Below are 26,994 nucleotides of genomic sequence, written 5' to 3'. Positions count from 1 at the left end.
CCTACCCTGTGCTACATATTTATTAACGCTCTGGTTGCCCATCTTACCAAGGTAAAGGACAATGATGCCCCAAAGCTGGCACGTAGAAAGGTGCCAGCAAAGATGTTTGCGGACGGCACACTGTTATTATCAATAACAGTGTGCCGTCCGCATCCAGAGGGTTCTTGATAACTTTGCTTTTTTTTGTAAAAACAGGGGCTGAAGATCAATACACAGAAGACCAAATGTATGGTCTTCAACCGAGCTAACACATCCCACCCTAGTCCCCACCTAAATGGTACCTTGCTTGAGAGGGTGTCAGTTTTTGACTACCTAGGTGATACTGTGACATGGCCCACAACTGGCCAAAGCAAGCCTTAAGCTAACACAGACTGCAGGGGGAATTACAAAAATGTATATAACTCCTTCTGCAAACCGGCTGGGCCTATAGCGGAGATCTACAATGTGCAAGCAAGGGGCGCGACAATGCATGAGACTGAATTATGGGGTCACTCTCCCCCTGGCAGACTGAACAAAATAGAGAACAATTTTATGAGGCAGATGATGGGCCTTTCCCCTTCACCACCTCATCCCCCTATGCCTGGACCTAAGAATTAGAACAATCACGGACAAAATTGGTCTCACGCCACTAACCTATTGGCGCAGACTGTGGGTGACCCCGGAACTAGCAGTCTACCAGTCAGAGTTAAAGGAGTAATTGAGTCTCCCGGGTCTGGGTAAAATACCATGGTTTCTATCTGTAAAGGACGGCTGTTGTAGGCTTGGTAAACCTATCTTATGGAGCAAATCTGAGGAAATGTGCCCAGTAATCTCACATTAAGAATTGGTAAAAATCCATAGGTCTCATAAATTAGCAGATATCCAGGAGAACTCCGCCCTTGGACACCTGACAGCCGATTTTTGAGAATTAGAGATGAGTATCTGATTGAGTCCTTTCTGGATGATATCCAACCAACCTTCGCAAGAAAATTATACATCCAGTTTACAATAGGGACCTTGCCTTTCCGTGCTTTTACTGCCTGCAATTGTGTGGAAGTGTCTGAGCTTCATGTTTTCTTTTTCTGTCCTGGCTATAAACTAGCCAGGCAGCGTTGGCTCAACCCACTCTGCAGGAACTTAGGGTTCAGGCATTGTGTGGCGGCATTTAGAGTCCCGAAGTAAGACACTCACACATCCATTGTCTTTGCCGTATCTCGATTTTTAAACTCAATGTGGCATAGTCGTAGGATGTTGTTAAACTGGTCACCACACCCATAAAAGCCCATAGTGTATGCATTCTTTTTTTTAAATTTTTAACTCATTTTTAATAATTAAGTTTACTGATGAATTGAGATTTTATCTTGACAAAATTGTATGTGCACACGTTTATGTCCCTAGTGGCCTTACACAGGGAAACAGACATGATAGCTGGTTGAGGATGGGCTGAAGGCATGAACTCCCCAAATCTACCACCCTGTGATCACTGAAATGTATTCTAATGCTGCTAAATTTGTAATCTGTATACTTCTATATGCGTAAACTGTGCTATGTTATGTGTTTTTACCTGTGGAAACTGCTTTCACACATGCACTTTGTATGGTCTATATTGACCGAAGTAAAGCTTGTTGAAATGGAATGGAATGGATAGTGAAAAGTCAGGAATTTCCTCAAAACATAAGATGCATTCTACAGGAGTAAATTGACTACTTTTTCACAGCGAGCCTTGTGACTCAAGCCCTCAAATATTGCTTAGCCTGGCAGAGCAGTTGTATTAGAATAAACAGACGTATTGTAACATTAAAGGCACAGAGATGCGAGATACATGTTCCTTGGTTGAATAAGAAAATACATCTAAATGAATAACTAAACTGCGAAGTACATCATCCTTATATAACTGCAGCATTATTTTCAACAAGAGTTTGAAATGCAAAACTGAGTAGCATTTGTTATGCTTGATTATTTATCAAGACGATTTTCAAGTCTGATTTTCTTAACATATCTTGTTTCTTTTTTCTTTATTGCAGACACGGCCCATATGAATAATGTAGTTCCAGCGTCTCCTTTACTCCCACAGATTGCACATCCGCACTCGTACCCCACCATGGGACCAATATCGAATCCTTATGAGCAGCAGCCCCCGGGCAAGGAGCTTAACAAGTATGCCTCGCTAAAAGCAGTTGGTAAGCAGTAATATCATTACAGGCCTCCTCGTTTCATTCTGCTGCCTATTTTCTAACCCTGGTTGTCGTGCATTAAAAAAATTAATATTTCATAGATATGCCGGGTTGAAAGACAACCGTGTTATCTGTGCTAATAGCATAACTTTGTACAGCAATGCGCAAGATGTGATTTCAAACTCCATGTTTGCTAGTGCCCCTAGCAGTTTTGCACATATTGCTGGAAAAATAAAGAAGAATGATGGATCTGGAAGTGAATAATTACTTGTTTCTTGGTGAAACCTGCCAGCTTAGCTGCCTGAAATAAGTGTGTCCATCTAGTAAATGTCAGTTTACCCTCAGGGTTAATGTAAAGTGGGATCCATACAACTGATGTTGCTGGCTTACAAATAAGCTGAGGCATATAAACTCCAGTAGGGTTAAACAAGTCATTATAAACAAAAACATATGGAGAGAAATGTTTTAACACAAATGTTTATTTATTTTTACTTAAGTAATGTACTTTGTGGCATATGACAAATGATAACCAATTTATCAGGCGTGCCATCTCTTGGAGGTTAATTTTTGATAAAAAAAATCACTGGTATTTGATAAAACTACTTCCTGAGCAACTGATTATTTGCTTGAGCTATCTTTTAATATTTGAATTTCTTTATGTGCAGTTTGGGCACAGAGAAATCTCTTGGACTGTGTATTTTCCTATCACACAAAGAGGCAAATACCCCGATTTGTATTGTGTGTTCCTATGAGTCATGTCTTTTGAGCAACAAGGAGTATTTTATTTCTTTGTATCAGGAAATTGTAATTAAACGTTTTAAGTAGAAGTGAATAAGGTCAAGAGACTCAGGGGTTTTGGCTTGGTGGACAGTCCCCAGAACTGCAGGGATTTCTGTGCCGCATAAGGAGCTGCCGAGCATCACTTTGCAAGTCTGCAGACAACTGATACCTTGCAGCACCGAGGACCAAGAGGCGTAGAGTTGCACCCAAGTTCGCTGAGCCAAGGAGTGCTTACAGAGAGTTGATGGGATCCTCAGAAGGAAAATTATTGACGGAGGACCGCAACAACGGATGACTGGTAGTCTAGGGGTGACTGTACTTCGGCCAGACCAGAGAGGACTTCATGGGACGTAAACCCTGCAAACAGGACCCCTCATCATCTTCGTGGACCGAGGGATCCTTGCAGGAAAACCCCTGTCCACTGCATCACATCCACAGCAACCTTAGAGCATCTTCAGCATCCTTCATCTCTTGTATCAGGACCACTCCATAGGAATATATTGCAATGCAGAGAAAGTGGCTGGAATTGCAGTAGGACTGGTTTACCTGCAAATGTAACGGTCTTGAGGACCTTGCTGGTCCCCCTGTATAGCTCTCCATCAGAGCTGTTCACCACAAGTACTTCTAACTAACCGTATTGACCCCTAAGTTTTCCTTGAAGGCTGCTGGGTTTGTAGGGGTATAGGGTGGGAAGTTAATTAAGTAACAATTCATTAACAATTATTTTTATTCATTAATTTATTATTTAAGTGATTATTAAATATATAAATTGCTTAACATTTGTATTGTATTAGTTATATATTAGGTGTGGTCAGCTGGGTTTGTAGGGGTATAGGGTGGGAAGTTAAGTAATAATTCATTAATTAACAATTATTATTAATGAAATAAATAAAAATTGATAACTAATTGTTAAATTGTTTAATAATCGTGAAATGTGTTTAATTGTTTCTTTTGTTAGGCTTCATTTTTGGGGATAATTAACAAACTTCATATTAAAAGCTTAAAATGTATTGTAAATGAATAGGGTTATGTTGCAAATATGTTATGTGTTTGAAGTTAAGTAATAATCCTGGTGCTGTACAGACTGCAGTGTAAAAAAGTAAATATTACTGCTCCGAAGTCCAATGGTTTCCCAACTGTTGCACAGATTGGAGTGGCAATAGTAAATATCATTCCTCCTTAGTCCAACACTTTCCCTACAATTGCACAGACTGGAGTGGGGATAGTAAATGTAATCCCCCTAAGTGCAAAAACTTTTCCTACTGTTGCACAAACTGGAGTGGGAATAGTAAATGTTATCCTTCCAAAGTCCAATGCTTTCCCTACTGTTGCACTGTCTGGTCTAGGAATAGTAAATTTAACCCCTCTGCATTACAATGCTTTCTTTATATGCACACACTGGAGTTGGAATGGTAAATTGTACCACTCTGAAGCCCAACACTTTTTCTACTGTTGCACAGACTAGAGTGGGAATTGTAAATCTTACCCCTCCGAAGTCCAACCCTTTCACCACTATTGTTCAGACTAGAGTGGGAACACTAAATATTACCCTTCTTAAGTCCAACTCCTTCTCTACTGTTGCAGAGACTGGAATTGGAGTAGTAAATGTTACTCCTCTGAAATCCAAAGCTTTCCCTTCTGTTGCACAGACTTGAGTAGGAATAGTAAATTTTCCCCTCCGAAGTCCATTTCCTTCCCTACTGTTGCACAGACTTGAGTAGGAATAGTAAATCTTACTCATCCAAAGTCCAAAGCTTTCCCACCTGCTGCAAAGACTGGATTGGGACTATTCAATTCAATTAAGCTTTATTTGATTTAGAAAAATTTAAATCATAAAAGCATACAGATGATTAAAAACAGTCACAAAAATTACATCTCGCTAAAAATAATTATTTACACAGTTAAAAAGAAACAGTTTTTGACAAAGTTTAACATCAAATCAGTTAGGGGCTTCCCCTGTCTAGATTAATGTATTCAGGGCAAGTAAAAAAGGTTTGAAGTCGGCATTTTATAACCAGATTGTGCGTATACATTTCTGACCCTCTGATGATTACTCTCTACTATTGGTCTTAACGGGGTGAGATAACACGCCCTAGGATAAAAGTCATGTAATTGCCATGTGGATATAGGGCCATCACCCAGTTGGGGCTGCCAGGATTGTAGATAGGGGACGACAGTTTTATTTCTAAATCTTACCAGGACAAGGTCCCCTTGAATGTCCTTATGGAGCGGTCCCAACCAACCCACCCTTCTGACGCTTACTATCGAGCCGTCAATGTTAGGTGGCAAAGGTCTATTTTTGGTTAGCCAAAAGATGACTTTATTTCTTAAGTCGTGCTGTCTCTCAGGTATTCCTTTCTTAAGTACTGGGACGCCCGAGAGAACACATACAAAAGGGGCGGCTATTGGGGGTAAATTTATATGGTCACTTCTGCCAGAGTTGATACCTTTATTGTCGGCCATGACAGTGTGAGGGATTGGGGCTAATGTCGACCTTACTTTGGGGCTGAGCCTCTGGGTTGTAGTGGATCGGCTACCAGCATTTTGATTTTTCCGATTAGTCCTATGTTCAGTCATTATTTTATTCCCACAGTTATTGCTTTGAGTAGCCGATTTATGCACCACAGTGGCAGGTAGAACGGGTTCCTGGCTGGGTTCTGCCATGTTCTTTATTAGTGATGTAGTGGGACTAATTTTCGTCTCAATTTCACTCAGTTTTTCTCCCAGACTATTTATTCTTGCTATCAGTGGGGATATTATAGAAGTAACAAGCCGTTCTATGAGGTCCAATAAAATTGCCTGGGAGGTAGGAGCAGGAGAATCTAAACTATTATGTCTCTTAGCCGCTGACGGGATAGGTGTAGTCATTGCTGGGGAGCTTGTACACAGTTTTCTCTGTTTGGCTTCATCCCCCAGGCGTGTAGTCCCGTGTCGCTTCCTTTTGACGGGTGACATATGCAGGGGCTCTGCGTGATTACTGTTGACTTTTACAGACGGAGATGGGGAGGGAGCATCTGATATGTTACAGTCTATCAAAAATGGCGTAGTCAATAATGGCGTAGTGGACTGGGCATTTGGAGTTACTGGGGGGCTACCCAGGGCATGGGGTGCCTTGGTTACATAGTCTGCAGCAACATACTGGGTTTTACAAAGGGCATTCAGTTCGTCAAGCAAGGTGGATCCATATACTACATCAGCCGTCTGTGTGGCAGGAAGATTGCATAGCACATTATCTGTGGGCAAGCGTTGCTCTAATCTATCTAATTCAAGGGTAATAGTTGAGGTTACCCTTTCCAGATAGCAATCCATGGGCCTAGTGACCTCGCTCCTCTGTGTACCACAGCTCTTAGAAGCCAGCTTAGGAGACATGGTGGTAGTAGATCCACAGAACAGTCTCACAATGAAATAAATAAATAAATAGCTTTAGAATGAGCAAGTGACACCTTTTACCTTACAGTCAAATACCAAGGGGACAGGCCCGGTCCGGTCTCCTCTGGCCTCTGAGGGCCACAGAGGGCCTGCCCTTTGCCCGGGCTTAGCCCGGCGCTCCCGCGATGCGGGTCTGCTGAGGGACTTAGTAGCGCCTCCTGGCGCAGAAGTTAGGTCTTGCGGCTTCCTGCCGCAAGGCAGGCTGGGGATTGTAGTCTCCCCCGCTCGGCGGCCGCAGCGCGATGTCAGGGGCTGCGGCGGCGGGGGGAGACAGCTGGCAGGGTCCCGCTGGGAAAACAAAGGTGATGCAAGCCACACCGGGCTTCTCTGGTCCGGATTCAAAGGCCGCCCGCTCCCCTGAGACTGCTGAGGGTCTTAGTAGTGCCTCCTGGCACGGAAGTTAGGTCTCATGACTTCCTGCCGCAAGGCAGGCTGGGGATTGTAGTCTCCCCCGCTCGGCGGCCGCAACGCGATGTCAGGGGCTGCGGCGGCGGGGGGAGACAGCTGGCAGGGTCCCACTGGGAAAAACAAAGGTGATGCAAGCCACACCGGGCTTCTCTGGTCCGGATTCAAACGGCCGCCCGCTCCCCTGAGACTGCTGAGGGACTTAGTAGCGCCTCCTGGTGCGGAAGTTAGGTCTCGCGGCTTCCTGCCGCAAGGCAGGCTGGGGATTGTAGTCTCCCCCACTCGGCGGCCGCAGCGCGATGTCAGGGGCTGCGGCGGCGGGGGGAGACAGCTGGCAGGGTCCCGCTGGGAAAACAAAGGTGATGCAAGCCACACCGGGCTTCTCTGGTCCGGATTCAAACTGCCGCCCGCTCCCCTGAGACTGCTGAGGGACTTAGTAGCGCCTCCTGGCGCGGAAGTTAGGTCTCGCGGCTTCCTGCCGCAAGGCAGGCTGGGGATTGTAGTCTCCCCCACTCGGCGGCTGCAGCGCGATGTCAGGGGCTGCGGTGGCGGGGGGAGACAGCTGGCAGGGTCCCGCTGGGAAAACAAAGGTGATGCAAGCCACACCGGGCTTCTCTGGTCCGGATTCAAATGGCCGCCAGCTCCCCTGAGACTGCTGAGGGACTTAGTAGCGCCTCCTGGCGCGGAAGTTAGGTCTCGCGGCTTCCTGCCGCAAGGCAGGCTGGGGATTGTAGTCTCCCCCACTCGGCGGCCGCAGCGCGATGTCAGGGGCTGCGGCGGCGGGGGGAGACAGCTGGCAGGGTCCCGCTGGGAAAACAAAGGTGATGCAAGCCACACCGGGCTTCTCTGGTCCGGATTCAAACGGCCGCCCGCTCCCCTGAGACTGCTGAGGGACTTAGTAGCGCCTCCTGGCGCGGAACTTAGGTCTCGCGGCTTCCTGCAGCAGGGCAGGCTGGGGATTGTGGTCTCCCCCGCTCGGCGGCCGCAGCGTGATGTCAGGGGCTGCGGTGGCGGGGGGAGACAGCTGGCAGGGTCCCGCTGGGAAAACAAAGGTGATGCAAGCCACACCGGGCTTCTCTGGTCCGGATTCAAACGGCCGCCCCTGGATTGGGACTAAATTACCCCTCTGAAGTCCAATGCTTTCCTAATTCTTGCACAGACTGAAGTGGGAATAGTAAATTTAGAACCTTGGAAGTCCAACAGTTTATCTACTATTGCACCAACTGGTGTGGGAATAGTAAATGTAATTCCTTCGAAGTCCAATTCTCTCCCTACTGTTGCACAGACTGGAGTGGAAATAGTAAATTCTACCTCTCCAAAGTCCAATGCTTTCCCTACCTTTGTAGAGGCTGGAGTGGAAATACTATTATTCCCAGACTTCAATACTTTCTTTAAAATTGGTAAAATATAGCTAATATTATATATACATTTATATTGTCCAACTGTTATAATTTTTTTAATTAATGTTTCTTAGTAAAAAAAAAATAGTTTTTTATATTTAATTAATTTGCTGATTTATTGAATATTTTGCAGTTGGTTTGTTAATATTTTTAAGTTACATATACATATATATATATATATATATATATATATATATATATATATATACAACACGTGACTCCTCTGGATCTCTCGGTGTTTCAGCAACCACGCAGCACACCAGCAAACAGGAAGGAGACGGACCACGTCACATCAGCAGAGTTGTTTTTATTGAACAACAGAAAGCAGCTACGCGTTTCTGGCAAGATATGCCCTTGTTCACGCTGCAACAAGTACATCGAACTCAAATGCTTTTATAAATGCAATTCACACATCGTGACCACCCCCTCACAGTGACATGGTGAGTCATGTGACTAAATAAAAATAGACAACATACTTCCACAGTAGAATGTCAGTACTTCTAATGGTAATTTACCACAAGGACGAAAAAACATCACTGGTTAAATCCAGATATTACTATTCATTGACCATAAGACCTCACCGGCTAAATCCATTGGTACAAATGTACCATACGTGACCTGTCCATTAATTGTTAGTGATCACATCACAAATACAACTATACATCTACGTACAGGTAGTGAATGATAGGAAAATTCGTATATCCCCAATTCAGGCCTAAGGTGTTTCCGTCTACGTACCAGTGGTCGTATTTTAAAGTGCTAAGTGAATAAGGTAAAGTGCAAAATTATCTAAAGTGCATAAGAAGAGAAAGCTGTATCAGCTAAGTGCAATACCAGTCATTATATCTAGTACGATAAGAATATATCTAATCACATTTAAATTCTATGTGGGTTCTGATTACCCTGACATTTCATGTGTATATTTTACGTACTTTAAGAATAATAAATAGTATAAATAGTTAAAAAGAAGAATCCTTGAACATTGGAATACACCCAAATTTGTGATAATCAATTGATAATATGTATATATAACCACCTTTCAGTTTCACTGGCACATATATACAAATCTATATTACATATTTACAACCCACACTAATTGTGTATCTTTTCTTATAATGTTCATATCCATCATCTTATCAACCAGTCATTTGTATAAAAAAGTAGAAAAATAGAACAACAGTAGAACAGCAGTAGAAAAATAGTAGAAAAAGTGTAGAAAAATCGCGAACTAGAAAAGTAGAAAATTAGAAAAGTACAAACATTGTATATATATACACCAATGCATAAATGTATATACAATCAATCCATATATACACATATATACACATGTACATCCTCAAAGAATATATACATTCTAATTACAGCAAATAGACAATGCACTGATTCATGATTTACAACTTTGGCAAACAGTGTGTGCAGACCCACCCTCTACCTCAAAATAGGGAACCTAACTAAGAGGGAGATTGTTGGTAAACATGGGTCTGTAACTATCAACAGGAAATATAAATGGACAGAAGATCATTATAACTACAGAAAATGGTGCAACTCATCTATGTTGTTCAATCCATTAGGCCAACGGGTATCAAGCTCCAATATCATCCTTGTTTCTAGCTGTCTCAACAGTGATTCCCTATCCCCTCCTCTTTTCAAAGGTGGCCCAACCCTATCACAAAGTACTTCAAGCACGAAAGATCTTTATTGTGCACTCTTTTAAAGTGGCGTGCCACCGGGTAGGCAGGGTCACTGTGTAAGGTTGCGCGCAGATGCTGCAAAATCCTGACATGCACCTGCAGCTTGGTACTACCAACATATTTTAAGCCGCAGGTGCATGTCAGGACATACACAGCAAAATCTGTTTTGCAATTGAAATTGCCCATGATTTTTTTTTTTAGGTTCTGTAGAAAATGGAGTGAAATATTGTACTGTATTCTCACCAAATCTACAAGCGCGACAGCTGGAGCATTTGAAAAAACCCCTAGAAGGTTTTAACCAGGGAGTTTTTGCATTCAATTCTGGGGCAGATTTGTCCAATGCAGACCCCATGCTTTTAGCCCGTCTGAAGGTGATAGTGGGATTAGCTGGTAACCTAGTATTTAATATATGGTCACTTAACACTATGGGCCAGTTCTTTTTAAAAATTGCTTTCAATTTCCTGTCTTCACTGCTGAAGGCTGTAATCATTCTAGGACCATCTTGTAGAGTGTCATTAACAATGCTGTTCCCTGACTCCGATTGTCTGGAAGGGAATAGACTTTCTCTAGATCTAGACATAGGTTTCTCTACCGCTTCCCTCAGAATTCTATCGGAATAGCCCCTGGCTTTTAATCGTACTAACAATTCCTCTAAGCATTGTTCAAAGTCAGAAGGGCAACTGCAGATTCTTTTTAATCTAAGAATTTCTCCATAGGGTATCCCCACGATGGTGTGTTTAGGGTGCATACTGGCGGCATGCAGAGTCATATTGCCCGCCGTAGCCTTCCTATGGAGTGTAGTCACAAGTTTGTCCTCAGACACATAAATCTCTACATCTTGAAATTGCATTCTACATTGGCTGATGTTGACAGAAAACTTGAGATTCATGGCATTGTTGTTCATATCATCTATAAAGGACATAGCTCCATCCTTAGGCCCTTTCCACACCATGAATATGTCATCTATATATCTTAGATAACAAACAACATGTTCCCCCATGGTGGCAGAGTGCATCGCGGTGAGGACCTGCTCCTCCCACCAGCCCACGTGCAAGCACGCGTAGCTGAGAGAGAAACAGGCCCCCACCGCTACACCCCTCATTTGCCTATAGATATCTTTGCCGAATGTGAAAAAGTTATTGTACAGACACCAATTGATTAGCCCAAGAACTACTTTGTTGTGCTCATAAAAAGCCATGGGTCTTTTGTCCAAAAAGTACTTGATTGCATTAATGCCCTGTTTGTGGTAGATGCTCGTATATAACGATTCAACGTCTAATGATATCAACCACATGTCATCTTCCCAATTAATACAAGCAATTTTGTCCAAGAAATCGCTGGTGTCACGAACATAACTTGCAAGATTTTTCACTATGTCCTGAAGAAAGAAGTCTATGTATTGACCAACGTTTTCGCCCATACTTCTAATGGCGGAAACTATTGGCCTGCCGGGCACAGGTGTCACGCCTTTATGCACCTTTGGGATCAAATACAGAGATGGCATTCTAGGAAATTCAATGTTCATGTATTTGTATTCCTCGGTGGAAATCAGACCTTCTCTCTTCCATTGGGAAAGTAGTTGTTGCAATTCGCATTTGGCATGGAGATATTCTTTCTGATTAGAAACTTTATAGCACAAGGGATCAGAAAGTTGTCGCTTTGCCTCTAGAATGTAATCTTGTTTGGGCCAAATCACAAGATTGCCACCCTTGTCAGATTTTTTTATTACAATCTCATGATTTTCTCCAAGTTTCTTTATTAGTTTGCCATATTCTCTTCTCATGAATGTTGTTTTCTTCCTTGATTTAGAATTAGTTTGTTTGTACAATTTTTTGATATCATTTATCACGCAGTCATGGAAGACGTCAATGGCGTCTTTGGGTGTTACGGGCACAAATTTGGACTTGCTCTTAAATGGACTGAGACCTGCTCCTTTCTGCAAGACAGATATCTTGCTAAGTCTTGCCTGCGTAGAAGCATCTAAATCCGCCACAGTATCGTTAGTAGAGGTGTTTAGGTCATTAGCATCCAGAAAAGTGTGTACATCTGAAGCTGATAGCATGTTTAAGTTGTCAGTGGACAAGTCCTCAACTAAATTGTTAATAGGTTCTTTGATAGATTTGAGTGCAAAATGTTTTCTCAGCTTTAATTTCCTAATGAAAAAGAACAAATCTACTCTAGTCATAGTATAATTAAAACTTTGAACAGGACAAAAGTTCAAGCCTAATGACAGTAGTTGTTGCTCTGCCTTTGTTAGTGTAACATTGGAAAGATTTATAATGGTATTATCATTCAACGGCGTCTCACCCATGGCTTCTTCTTTTTTGTTTGTGCTTGGGCACCGTTGCCGCTGCTTGCGCCTTTCTTTTCTTCGCTTGTTTCTTCTTTGTCTGTTCGCGATGATTTTTGCCTTGGCCCTGGTCTCAAAGTCTGTAACCTCTCCTCTACTATAAAGTCCATTTCCTCCTGCAAGGTGAGTTTGGTTAGTCCTTCCAAGTTTAAATCCGAGCACATAGAGGAAGAGGAAGTTAGGTTATCACTCGAATTGCTTATTATGGAGCTTGCATCTGAGTCCAAACTACTGCTTTCTACAACGTCCTCATTTAATACATTTCCACCAATGCTGTTAGTTTGTGAACTGATCCCTGGTGCACCTGCAGTAGAGCTTGTTTGCCTGGCAGCACGTGTATTCACTGTAGCAGAACTTCCAATGACATTCTTCTTTTTGCTGAAGGCTTGTCTCTTCGCAGAGTCATATTTCCGTGAAAATGTGAAGATTTTCCCATCACGGTAATCATTGGCATCCCGGGTGAACTTGGTTGCCTTTCGAATTTTAATCTTTTCTTCATGTTTTCTCAGCCTTTCATTCATGGTATCCGCAAGCTTTTTCATTTCTTCCCCTTCAGCATATGTGGATAGTTCATTTTCCAATGCTTTGATTTCCTCTAACAACCTGATTCTATCTTTGGCAGCATACTTTATTAAAATGCAAACCAGATTCATGGAAGCTGCCAGGTTGCTCTCCCCCCACTCCTGTAGCATGGCGGGGTCTGGTTTCTCGAAACTTGGGGCTAAAAGGATCCGCAATCCACGGGGGACCCGGCCCACCTCCTCATACTTGCTCAGAGATTTATGCTCCCACCACTTGGTGCATTCAAGTTTCTTTAACTTTTCTAGTTCTTTGAAAATCGTTTTTAAGTTTCTCACTTGTTCTGTTTGTGTGGTTCTATTTGGCACTCTGGTATTGCCATTCTCGCTGCTTAGGTCACTAAATAGATTGATAGCAGCCTCCTCACGCTGTTTATCCAGCTCGTCAGACATAATGTTATTGGTTTCTGTTGCCGGCGTTATTCAAACCCACGCCACACATTATCTCCGTCTTTCACCTGATAGCCACCCGGGTTTCTGTAACGCGTGCGTGTGCAATCACGCTGTGTAAACTTCCCCCACCTGGAACAGGCTCTTGTTACTCACCGAACCGCGAAGGCAGGATCCGCTCTGCAAGCCGCGCCCTTCGACACGGACCACACCGCAGTTCAACCGCCGCCGCGCTCAGTGACTCCTTGTTCTTGCCGACCAGGGGGCAGCCGCCGAAAATTCCAAACAGGACGTTTCCAGGCAAAGTTGATTTGAAGGCGGCTTCCACAATACGAGGAAGGGGTCCGTTACGGAGACAAATCCACCTCCGTTTTTACATACAACACGTGACTCCTCTGGATCTCTCGGTGTTTCAGTAACCACGCAGCACACCAGCAAACAGGAAGGAGACGGACCACGTCACATCAGCAGAGTTGTTTTTATTGAACAACAGAAAGCAGCTAAGCGTTTCTGGCAAGATATGCCCTTGTTCACGCTGCAACAAGTACATCGAACTCAAATGCTTTTATAAATGCAATTCACACATCGTGACCACCCCCTCACAGTGACATGGTGAGTCATGTGACTAAATAAAAATAGACAACATACTTCCACAGTAGAATGTCAGTACTTTTAATGGTAATTTACCACAAGGACGAATATATATATTACCTACTGGCGGTCGCCAGTAGGTATATATAGTTAGGACTTTTTTGAATAGGGATTTCTGAAAATTCTATGTTGAATAACTTTGGCGTTGATTGTCGGAATTGGCTGAAATTATCAGGAAAATGGCACATTTTGTTTCTGAGCGTCCCCTGAAAGTTTGGGGGGGGTTCGTCAAGCGGGGGCCGAGAAAAAAGGGGGTCCCAAAACGTGTTTTTAACATTGAGTTTTCCATAGGGCGGTTGGACTCACTTTTAGCTCGAACGGCTGAATGGATTTCCACAAAACTTGGCAAAAGTGTAGGGACTGGTAGCCTGATGTGCCTTTGCTATGTCTCAAGATATATGCTCCAGTGGTTTTTACAAAAATTAACTTTGAAAAATATATATTGGGCTACATTGGGCTATATATATATATGTTTGAGCCCAAATGTAGCCCAATGTAGCCCAAAGATGGCCACCAGAGACAAAAAAAACAAATGTAGCCCAAATATCAGCCAGATGTAGCCCAACTATAGCCCAGTGACAGAATGTCCCAGAGTGTTCTAAAGAACAACTAGAGCGCTAACAGTCTTACTTATGACAAAAGTATGGCACACCTGAAGTCATCTTGATTGGAATAAAGTGTTAACACTTAAAACATTTAATTTGCAAAGGAACAAAATGAGGGGTTTCATTTTGCCATAGAAATGTTATATATATATATATATATATATATATATATATATATATATATATATATATATATATATATATATATATATAACCTACTGGCGGTCGCCAGTAGGTATATATATATATATATATATATATAACCTACTGGCGGTCGCCAGTAGGTATATATAGTTAGGATTTTTTTGAATAGGGATTTCTGAAAATTCTATGTTGAATAACTTTGGCGTTGACGGACGGAATTGGCTGAAATTTTCAGGAAAATGGCACATTTTGTTTCTGAGCGTCCCCTTAAAGTTTGGGGGGGTTTCGTCAAGCGGGGTCCGAGAAAAAAGGGGGGTCCCAAAATGTGTTTTTAACATTGAGTTTTCCATAGGGCGGTTAGACTCACTTTTAGCTCGAACGGCTAAATGGATTTCTATGAAACTTGGCAAAATTGTAGAGACTGTTTGCCCGATGTGCCTTTGCTAGGTCTCAAGATATGTGCTCCAGTGGATTTTGCGAAATTAACTTTCAAAAATATATATATATCTGTGACAGCGTCCCGGTTAGCGCCCCGGTTCGCGTACCAGACGCGTAACGGAACTTCGCGAGGAGAAGCGGATTGGCTCTCCGGTGACTCTCAACATTCTAAACAGTCCGGAGTGGCCGCCATCTTGTCTCTCGGTAGGATCGAGAGACAAGAGGTGGAAATAAACGAAGGGGGAAATGAATGAAAGGGGCAAGGTAGACCCCTCCTGACCCCCCAGGATTGATGTGGGGGCTATTAAAGGGCCCCGCAGGGCAAAAAAATAAAATACTTTTTTTCGATTTTTCGCGGTGGAAGCGCTACCCGGTACGCGAACCGGGTAGCTCACAGGTAGCGTAACGGGAGTCCGCCATCTTGTGTTTCGGATGAATTTAGTCACAAGATGGAGGATAAACAATGTTGGGAATGGGTATAAGGGGGCACGGGAGACATATCCTGACCCCCTAAGATTTCTGAGGGTGGCTGAGGAGGCCCATATATGTAAAAAAAAAACCTTTTTTTTCAAATTTTCGCACGGTTAGCGCCCGGTCCGCGCACCGGGTAGCGTTCGTGAAAGCGTAACAAGGGGAAAACCAAGGGAAATAGTAAAATAATATTTTAGAGTGCTTTGAGGTAGGGTAGCTCTGAATAGAGCTGTTGTGTTGTGTGGGTGATGTAAGTACCAACATGTAGGTACCAATGAAGAGTCTAAAATTCAATGTACACCGTCTCCTCTGTAGATATTTTGTATGTTCTAATATGAGTTATTTAAATGTAAATGTGTGGAAAAGCACTTCATGCTTTAAAGCAATTGTATTTTTGAACTGATTGTTCTTTCCTCTTAGTCCTCCTCTTTGTTTTTTTTCCCCACACTCTTCTTCAGCATGATAGTTGATAAATTTGTTCCCTCAAAAAATGTATATACATAAAAAAATTATATTAAATACATATAAAATATATTTTTCCTTTAAAAGAAGAATACATTTTACAGCTTTTGATATTTGCTATTAAAAAACCATTGAAATTCACTGAAAAAACCATAGGTTATAGACCATATATAGTTAGGAATTAGCATTTACAAAACCTTGAAAATTCACTGAAAAAACCATAGGTTATAGACCATATATAGTTAGGAATTAGCATTTACAAAACCTTATTTTACTCACACAAAACCATTGAAATTCGCATATATAGTTAGTTGCACTAACTATATATCGCGCACCCACAATCCACTGCTGATCATGTCACATATTACATCATTCATGACATGGTCAGTGACATCACTGATGACATCTCAAATGACATCACTGATGACATCACTGATGACAACATCCAGTGATTGTATGTTTCTGTAAAGTTAAAATATCTCTTACATATTGAAGAATGAGTGTATGTATAAGTGTCTGGATGAAGGATTTAGTAGGTGCATGACAGACTGTATGAGTGAGTGATTAAATGTGTCTCACTGAGTGCATGGGTTAGTGACTAAACTGTCTTAATTTGTGCATCATTATGTCTGCTGTTCTGTAAACTGCTGCATGTGTTGATCAGTAGCTATATGAGTAATTATATGGGTTATTGATTGGTTGCCCAAGTATTTGTATGGGAGACTGAGTGTGTGTGTGGGTGGCTGGGAGGTGTATGACTCTGTGCATAGATGTGTGAGCAGTTGATTCACTAGATGTATGGGTTCAAAAGTGCATGTGGAAACAGCTGTATGGGCGGTTGACTATGTGCATGAGTGTATTGGTGAGTGAATGGATATCTCAGTGCTACATGTCAAAGTAAGTACATATGTAAAACACAGTACATGTGAGAGTTGACATATATAAATAACTGTGCATAAGAGCCAGTGAATGTGTGAGTGGCTGTATGGATCATTGTGAACTTGTATCAGGGATTGTATAAGAGAGTAAATATGTGTTAGTATATGTTTGAATAAGTAAGGTGTGTATAACTGTATAGTTGAGGAAATGGAGGTGTGATTGATTCTTTGCATGACTGACTAGGTGTGTGAGTAACTCCATGGATGAGTGACAGTCTGTGAGTGTCTGTTTACACTGAGTGTATCTAAGGTTATATTAGAGTCTGAAGAGGTTCATCGTATTATCACATGAATGATGTCATCAGTGATGTGATCAGTAATGTCAAATGAGATGTCATCAGTGATGTCATCAGTGATGTCATTTGAGATGTCATCAGTGATGTCATCAGTGATGTCACTGACCATGTCATGAATGATGTAATATGTGACATGATCAGCAGTGGATTGCGGGTGCGCAATATATAGTTAGTGCAACTAACTATATATGCGAATTTCAATGGTTTTGTGTGAGTAAAATAAGGTTTTGTAAAGGCTAATTCCTAACTATATATGGTCTATAACCTATGGTTTTTTCAGTGAAGTTTCAAGGTTTTGTAAATGCTAATTCCTAACTATATATGGTCTATAACCTATGGTTTTTTCAGTGAACATATATATATATATATTTTTTTTTATAGTAGTACAATAGGCAAGGCTAAATATTTGATATAATGTATTAAATGTATATTTATATTAGTGTCATATTATATATATAAATATATATATATATATATATATATGTTTTTATACACACATTTATATCTATGTGTGTATATTTATGTAAGTATATATTTATATAAAGTATTAGATATTAATTACATTTATTAAATGTACATTACATTAATGGTATATGTTACAATTATTTAGGATTTCCTATTTTAAACTAAGTATGTATTAAAAAGTAATGTTGGTGTATGGTTTTTAACAATATTAGTGTAAAACCTCAAGAGTCTTACTGATCTTTTTAACATGTACTTAAGCCAAGCAATAGTTCCTATTAAATAGAAGTAGCAAGGGTTAAACCTATTCCGAGAAAACCTTCTGCAGATCCCAAGGAGCCTAGTAACTATCACCCTATTTCTCTTCTTCCCTACTTTGGGAAGGTACTCGAGTCTCTGGTATATGGACAACTCACTATGTATTTAGAAAGTCACAAACTATTGGACCCCTCTCAATCAGGGTTCAGGGCTGCCCATACTACAGATACTTCTCTGTTGGAGGTTTGACTACTAAAGACTTGCCCAGGACAATGGCCAATCAGACATGCTTGTCCTGTTGGACCTGTCGACTGCTTTTGATATAAACTCTCACACCGAACGCACGCCAAAGGCAAGCTTGTCTGCACCCGTCCGCACCTGGACCGAGCCCAGGGCAAAATGAGACAGGTCCAGAGAGGATCAGCTACTCTAGTCATGAGCTTCTCTCACTCAGGACTAGGCCATGCTGTCCTACAGTGGTGATGCTGATGGAAGCCAAACAATGCCCGACCTGTCAGCGCTCTTTCGAAATCTCACCTATTGGAAGGCTGACTACACCCCAGACACACCTTATTAAGCTAAATAAAAATATCACTAAGGCTGGGCTAATTAACTCTCAATCTTTAGTCAAGCACAATACTGAAATGGCAGAACTAATAGAAACCCAGAACCTTGACCTCATATTCATTACCGAGACATGGGCAGATGACGCCTCAGATGTAGATCTAGCTTTAGCTATTCCAGAAGGGTTCTCTATTATCAGGGCGGACAGAAAAGGGAAACAGGGGGAGGCCTGGCCATAATTTCCAGAAATAAACTAAAGGTTAAGGGCTTAGATCTGGGCAGTAACCCAGACTGTGAGACACTAGCCTTTTCATATTAACATCATGCGCAATTATACGTTCAAAGGCCTTTTGATATATAGACCACCTAGGGCCAAATCACCTCTCATTCAATTACTTAGCCCATTTCTAGAGTCCAGCGTGAAGGTCTCAGACTTTACCGTCTTGGGTGACCTCACCTTGTATTTAGAAAAAAGTTCTGATACAAGCGCGACTACTCTGAGGGATGCACTGGCTAATCTAGCCTTGGAACAGAGTGTCAAGCAGGATACCCACAACTCTTGATCGGATTTTTACCTCCAATAGTGACATGGAGATAGTAGAAACCTTGCAGGTCCCCTGGTCAGACCATAAGGTAATAATATTCTCCATAAAGGTGAAAGAGGAGGCAACTACGCCCGCCCCGCAACACAGGCGCGCCACATACCATGATTGGTCTAGGATAGACTCCCCGAAATTAATGGAACAACTAAAACTATCAATTCCTTAGCTGGCACCAGACAGTAACATTGCCTCAAATCAAATCACGAGCTGGATAAATTCAGCGGTTAAAGTTGCAGTCCCTCTAAAAGTCACCTTTAGGAGGAAAAACCCTTCTCAACCACGGTTCACTGACTCACTTAAGACGCAAAAGCAAAATTGTAGAAAAGCTGAGAAGAGATGGAGGACCAACTTTGACCAGGGGCTGAAAGAAGAATACAAAAACTTCCCTGACCATCTACAAAAATGTGATTTTAGCAGAAAAAAATAATATTTTAGCAGAAAAATTGACGAAGCAAAAACTTCTAGCAAAGAACTCTTCAGCACCATAAAAACACTAACAAAAATTGTCAGTAATAATTCGGCAGTTATTAGCTCAGAATTTTGCAATAATCTGGGCCAATTCTTCATCAATAAAGTGACCTCAGTTTATGAGTCATTTATAAGGACTGACAAGCATCCGCCCATATGGCCAAGCATTGAACTTAATGAGGGACCACTCCTGCTAAAACAGGATCCCTGGTTTCATTTCTCGCAACCTTCAGTGGAACAGATTCTGCAGGTGGTTAGAATCACCAGGGCCGGCGGTTTAATGGACCCATGCCCACCGATGGTGATACAGTTATTCCCTGAACTGCTGAGTGAGCAACTAGAAAAGCTATTTCTACAAATAGTAAAATCAGGACACTTCCCAGATGCATGGAAAACCATCCCAGTGTTGCCACTATTAAAAAAAAAAAAAAATCTAGACCCACAAGAACCCGGGGACTACAGACCTATTACGAGAATTCCTTTCGCTGCTAAAGTTCTAGATAAACTATTGAATAAACAGCTAGTCCAATTTCTCTTGGATGGAAATGCCTTAGACCACTCGCAGTTTGGTTTCCGAGAGGGACATGGAACCGAAACAGCTCTGCTCATGGCAACAGAAGAACTCAGGAGTGTACTGGATGCCGGAGGAAAGGCCGCCTTGGTTCTTCTGTATCTCTCGGGGGCCTTCGATACGGTAAACCATGGGACACTCCTGACCCGACTGGCCAAAGCCTGAGTTCACACTTCGGCACGAACGCTACTGGCATCCTATTTGTCGAACAGAACATTTACAGTTGAGATGGGGGAGGCAAAATCCAAACCATTTAACTCCCTGTGTGGTGTTCCCCAGGGGTCTTCTCTAAGCCCCACCCTTTTCAACTTGTATGTAGCACATTTAGCGCCAATTATACGGAACTGTGGTTTCCTTCCGGTGTCGTATGCCGACAACACTCAAATAGTGGTATCTATTGCTAAGAATGCTAAAGAGACGGCAGACAAATTTAAAAACTGCATGACGCAAGTCAATCAATGGATGCAGAGTAACTGCCTAAAGTTAAACGGAGACAAAAGTGAAGTAATGCTGCTAGGGTCAGATCCAGATATCTGGTCCCTGGAGTGGTGGCCAGATAGTCTGGGTGACTGCCCATCCCCAGTCAAAAAGGTGAAAAATCTAGGTATGACACTGGACAAAAAACTTTCCTTTGATGCCCAGTCAAACAAATTGGCATCCTCAGTGTAGTACATTCTGAAAATGATAAGGAAGCTCCTGCCATTCAATCAATCAATCAATCAATCAATCAAAAACATTTGTATAGCGCACTACTCACTCGGAGGGTCTCAAGGCGCTTGGGGAGGGGGGGTCCGCTACTGCTCGAACAGCCAGGTCTTGAGCTGCTTCCTGAAGGCGAGGTGGTCTTGGGTCAGGCGGAGGAGGGTCGGGAGGGAGTTCCAAGTCTTGGCGGCCAGGTAGGAGAAGGACCTTCCTCCTGTGGTGGCTCTTCGGATGCGGGGGACGGCGGCGAGGGCGTGGTTGGTCGATCGAAGCTGATGAGTGAGAGTGTAGAAGTTGAGGCGGCTGTTGAGGTATCTTGGGCCTTGGTTGTGTAGGGCTTTGTGTGCTTGGGTGAGGAGGCGAAAGGTGATTCTCTTGTTGACCGGGAGCCAGTGCAGGTCTCTCAGGTGTCCGGAGATGTGGCTGTGTAGGGGGATGTCGAGGATGAGTCTTGCTGAAGCGTTCTGGATCCGCTGGAGTCTCTTCTGGAGCTTGGCGGTGGTTCCGGCGTAGAGGGCGTTGCCGTAGTCCAGTCGGCTGGTGACGAGGGCCTGGGTGACCGTCTTCCTGGTCTCTGTGGGGATCCAACGGAAGATCGTATGTAGCATGCGCAGGATGTTGAAGCATGACGAGGAGACGGCGTTGACTTGTCTGGTCATGGAGAGGGAGGAGTCCAAGATGAAGCCCAGGTTGCGTGCGTGGTCTGTTGGTTTGGGTGCGCTGCCCAGGGCGGGGGGCCACTAGGAGTCGTCCCAGGCGGAGGGTGAGGAGCCCAGGATGAGAACTTCCGTCTTGTCCGAGTTCAGTGTCAGGCGGCTGTTCGTCATCCACTAGGCTACGTCTTTCATCCCTTCGTGTAGGTTGGCTCTGGCGGTGGCGGGGTCGTTGGTGAGGGAGAGGATCAGCTGGGTGTCGTCGGCGTAGGAGATGATGTTGAGTTGTGTTGGCGTGCGATGGCTGCAAGGGGGCTCATGTAGACATTGAAGAGGGTGGGGCTCAGCGAGGAGCCTTGAGGAACGCCGCAGATGACTTCGGTGGCTTCCGAGCTGAACGGGGGTAGGCGGAGTCTCTGTGTCCTTCCGGCAAGGAAGGAGATGATCCATTCTAGTGCCTTCTCCTGGATTCCGACGTTGCAGAGAAGCTGAACTAGGGTGCGGTGACAGACAGTGTCGAACGCCGCGGAGAGGTCCAGGAGGATGAGGGCCGCTGTTACTCCGTTGTCGAGCAGGGCTCGGATGTCGTCAGTGGCTGCGATGAGGGCGGTCTTGGTGCTGTGGTTGGCCCGGAAGCCAGACTGCGAGAGGGCGAGGGATCCGTTTGTCTCGAGGTAGGCGGCCAGCTGCTTGTTGACGGTCTTCTCGATGACTTTGGCCGGAAACGAGAAGAGCGAGATGGGACGGTAGTTTTTGAGTTCGGTGGGGTCCGCTGATGGTTTCTTCAGTAGAGCGCTGAGTTTGGCGTGCTTCCAGCTCTCCGGGAAGGTGGCGGTGTCAAAGGAGGTGTTGATGATGTCCCACAGATGGGGTGCGATGACAGCGTTGGCCTTGTTGAAGACGTGGTTAGGGCAGGGGTCGGTTGGAGATCCGGAGTGGATGGAGTTCATCGTACGGATGGTGTCTTCGGTGGTGATCGGGGTGCAGGCGCGGACGGTGGTGGTGGGGGGCATTGGTGCGGTCGTGGGGTGCGTTGGCTATGTGCTGAAGCTGTTGTGTATGTTTGCGATCTTGTTGTGGAAGTAGGAGGCGAGGGAGTTGCAGAGGTCTTGAGATGGGATGATGTCGTTGTTTCTGGCGTTGGGGTTGGAGAGCTCTTTGACGATGTTGAAGAGTTCCTTGCTGTTGTGTGCGTTGTTGTCCAGTCGTACCTTAAATGCAGTTTTCTTGGTGGCGTGGATCAGTTGGTGGTGTTTACGGGTGGCGAGCTTGAGGGTGGTCATGTTGTCTGGAGTCAGGTCTCTGCGCCATGCTTTCTCGAGGGCTCGGCAGTTCTTCTTGGAGCTTTTGAGTTCGTCGGTGAACCAGGATGCTCTCTTGCTGCCGGGTCTGCTAGGCGGGGTCCTCAGAGGGGCGAGGTCGTCTGCGCAGTTGCTGATCCACTTCGTGAGGTTCTTGGCGGCCTGGCTGAGGTTCGCTGAGCTGGTGGGTGGTTCCTGGCTCAGGGATGCGGCGAGCTGGTCGGCTGTGATCTTGTTCCAGCTTCTGCGAGCAACCTGTTGCTGGTGGTGGTGGGTCGTGGTTCTTCTGAAGCCGAAGTGGATGCAGCTGTGGTCCGTCCAGTGGAGTCCGGTGGCGTGGCTGAAGACGATGTCCTTGCTGGATGAGAAGACGGCGTCGAGTGTGTGTCTGGCGTAGTGGGTGGGGGTGGTCACCATCTGCTTGAGACCGAGGTTGTCGAGGTTGTCCAGCAGGGTGGTAGTGTTGCGGTCGTTGTTGTTCTCCAGGTGGAAGTTGAGGTCCCCGAGGAGGATGTAGTCAGTGGAGGGGAGGGCGTGCGGGCTGATGAAGTGGGCGATGTCTTCTCTGAATTGTGTGCATGGTCCCGGGGGTCTGTAGATGAGGGTGCCTATGAGGGTGGTCTTGGGGTCGGTGTGGATCTGGAAGTGCAGGTGTTCGGCGGTTGTGAGGGTGTCGTCGGTGTTGGTCGTGATGCGGATGGTGTTCTTGTGGACGATGGCGATGCCTCCTCCCGTCTGTTTGGCGCGGTCCCTCCGGGTGATCTTGTATCCGTCCGGGATGGCGATGGCGATGTTGGGCGCTGAGGAGGCGTTCATCCAGGTTTCGGTGAGGAAGGCAACGTCTGAAGATGTGGTGTTGAGGAGGTTCCAGAGTTCGATGGCGTGCCTGTGGACGGAGCGGGTGTTGAGCAGGATGCACTTGAGGTGGTTGCTGCTGGTGTTCGGCTTGGTCGGTGCTGGTGTAGTGTAGGTCCAGTTGCAGGTGAACTTGCAGGAGTGGCAGCTGAAGGGTCCGTGGGTGCGTCTCAGGGTGGCTCGGTGGCATCCCCCTTGATTCCCGGAAAACGGTGGTAAGAGCTCTAGCCTTATCAAGGCTAGATTATGGGAACACCCTGTCCCCAAGTCTGAGCCAATTGCATACAGAATAAGTTCCCTCCATTGGCTTCCAATTGACAAAAGAATAAAGTTTAAGTCTGTGTGTTTGGCCTATAAAGCTCTTCATGGATATGGCTCCGGGTTTCTAAAATCTCATCTAAAACTATACGAGCCTTCCAGGAATCTACCATCTAGCCAAGCCAAACTTATTCAGGTCCCAAAACACAATAAGGTTGGGCGGGGGGGGGGGTCTGGAAGCGTTCTACGGCATGTAGCTAAGGCCTGGAACATCTTCCCAATCTCCATCAAGAACATCCCATCACTACTCTCCTTCAGAAAAGAGATAAAAACGTGGCTATTTACTGCCGGTTAGATCTTAGTTCTTGTCAGCTCCTGAGTCTCTCTGTGTTAGGCGTGAAGCCTCATGCACGATCCCTTGGGATAGTAAAAAAACATCAGTGCCTGCTCTATAGGGAAAATCAAACTTTTTGGATAATCCCTTACCGTGCTGTCAGAGGGTGGAGTTTGCTAATACTCCCTTGCTTTAAAATCATGAGAGACCAAAGCGAAGTTGCTTGGCTTTGGATCTCGTCCTGCAAACACACCCCTTCCTGTGTTCCAGCTTCCTACTTTCTCGCTAGCGAAGATCTCCCCGCGTCCTTGTTATTGATGTACCGCAATCCTTGTTTGCGGACTTCCCTGAATTTCTTCACCACACCAGGACCTGCCCTCCGATAGTACGCCAGCTGAGGATGAGGTATTTTAACGCTGCAACGTTCTACATCCCGCTATGTTTACCCCTGTGACCGCGGCTCCAGACAGAACCCTTTTTTCCTCTCCCCACTGTGACTGCCCCCGTTATCACAGCTCCTTGATTCCGCCCCCTTGGAGGCTACCGCTGTATCCGCCTCCTTTTCTTTTCCCTTTGGCTCCGTGCCGACGCGGGTTAACTAGCATTTTCCTGCGAACGCGTTCATTCATTACTTCTGATTCCATTGTACAAAGAAACAAAAATGGAAGGTGCACTCAAATGAAGTCAATAGAGAGAGTAGTTTGTAAGTATCTTCTTCTTTATTCAGAGTATTCATTAAGCAAAGGCACAGCCAACGCGTTTCGTTCCCTTTTTTGCCTTAGGAATTTCGTCAGGGCAAACTAGTAGTATCAGGGGGCGGAAATCGTAAACCGACACAGTATGCGAACCGGGGTGAGGGAGTTTTCACTTGACCAATTATGGTCTCCTTGGCTTGGAAAAAGTCAGCCCTAGTTGAAATGTACTCAATTAGTCCCAGTAGGTGCGGTAGAATCGTTTTAAGTGCAAGTGCTATTTCGAACCCCAAGTTAGGAGACGTAGAAAAATAAGTCAGAATGGACCATTACGTCTTCATCACAGTTTCTCGTTATAAAGCGGCGACCAGGTAATGAATGGCCCCAGATTTGTTTCCCGCTAAAGTAGCAGCTACAGGTCGGGTGGTGACCAAAACCAAATAAAGACAGAAAAGTGCCGCACCTGTGATAAGGTCACGGCTTCAAAATTCGTCATCGGGAAGGGCGTCCAGCTATAACGAGAAACTGTGAAAAGTCACCTACTTCCCCCTTCTTCTCGAGGATGGGAGTACCCTTACTCTCAGGGTGATCAATGAGAACAAACTCAAACTATATCATGAAAGAGCAGATGTCACCATGTCAATGGCAACAGATGTAGTCCAGGAGGAAGAGAGTGACCCTCTCCCAGCACTCCTATCAATTAATGCCCAAGATAGATTTGTGTAAGAATTAGTTCTTTACTCCAACACTGACAGACCAGCAAAAAAGTAACTGCTATAACTTGCTGAAGCAGCTTGCTGGACTGTTACCTCTGACTACATGTCTGACAACATGGTGTTCTCATGATGTGAACATCAGTGACCGCTTACCTGTCAAGAGTAACATTTATAGGTTTTCTGACCAGGTCAAGACTGAGGTTACCAAGGTGTTGGAGCTGGGAGTGATTGCGCCCTCCAATAGTCCATGGCCTGGTGGCCAAACCCAACCCCAAAGGGAGGACACCTGAGACGGTTCTATGTGGACTATGGGGGCCTCATTGCAATTGCTAAGACTGATGTCCACCCCATTCCAGGAACAGATTAGCTCATTGATAAGTTGGGGGCAGCAAAACATCTGAGCACCGTTGACCTGATATCAGATGATAGGCAGACTGCCCTCGCTCCAGGAAACAAAGAGCAGTCTACTTTCTCCTCGCCTGAAGGCCACTTTTATTTCAAAGTGATGCCTTTGGGTTGAAGAATGCCCCTGCCACCTTCCAGAGGTTGGTGAATCGTGTACTGTAAGGATTGGAGATTTTGAGGTGCAGCTTATCTTGATGAAATAGCTGTATTTAGCTCTACCTGGGAGGATCACCTGGTCCACCTCAAGGAAATACATCAGTTATGCAGCAGGCAGGCCTGACTATCAAGGCCAATAAGTGTTAGATAGAGGAGGGTTCTGAGGTTTACCTCGGCCCCCAAGTTGGTGGAAGCGATGTACAGCCTCTCCTACCCAAAATCCAGACCATCCTTGCTTTGGAGCCTCCTAAGACCCAGACCCAGGGCAGACCCTTCTTCAACCATATTGAATACTAGAGAAGATTTCTTTTTAAATGATTGTGGTGCCATAGTGCCACCATTAACTGACTTGACCTATAAAAAGTAACGCAGAAAATGTATCTGGACTGAGCAGTGTCAAAAGACTTTCGATGCTCTCAAGGAAGCATTGTGCTCAGCACCTGTCTTGAAGGTCCCTGACTTCAATAAAGAGTGTTTTCTTCAGAGAGGTGCCTCTGAACATGGAATAGGTGCAGTGTTGTCACAAGTGAATGCTTTGGACCAGGATCAGGGAGTTGCCTTCATCCTTAGGTGACATCTTCTGAGAAAGCAGCATTGGAGTGCCATTGAGAGCGAAGTCTTTGCTGTGGTTTGATCCCTGAAGAAACTAAGTCTCTAACTACTTGAAACTCCCTTCAAAGTTCAAACCTACCACAGAACCTTCAAATAGCTAATGCAGATGAAAGCAGAGAACATTTAGTTAACCGCATCGATGCGGTGGTTATTTTTCCGCTGTGCGGCAAAATTCAAACAGCAATGTTACATGACGAGCTCAGC

The 26,994-nt window shown here is 44.5% G+C and overlaps 1 protein-coding gene across 2 annotated transcripts in view; it reads left to right on the top strand.

The window, feature by feature from the left end:
* The window catches only part of SHISA9 (shisa family member 9), a 1,229,487-nt gene that overhangs the window by 1,132,726 nt on the left and 69,767 nt on the right, over nt 1-26,994 (top strand). For both annotated transcript variants that reach the window (XM_086941423.1, XM_086941422.1), the window contains one exon: nt 2,004-2,159. In XM_086941423.1, the coding sequence (XP_086797549.1) occupies nt 2,004-2,159 (156 nt within the window). The remainder of the gene's footprint in view (nt 1-2,003; nt 2,160-26,994) is intronic.

The sequence above is a fragment of the Lissotriton vulgaris genome, chromosome 10 (genome assembly GCF_964263255.1).
Source record: "Lissotriton vulgaris chromosome 10, aLisVul1.2, whole genome shotgun sequence".
Taxonomy (NCBI): domain Eukaryota; kingdom Metazoa; phylum Chordata; class Amphibia; order Caudata; family Salamandridae; genus Lissotriton; species Lissotriton vulgaris.
The sequence above is the reverse complement of the archived record's forward strand: the minus strand, read 5'-3'. Positions and strand labels throughout refer to the sequence as shown.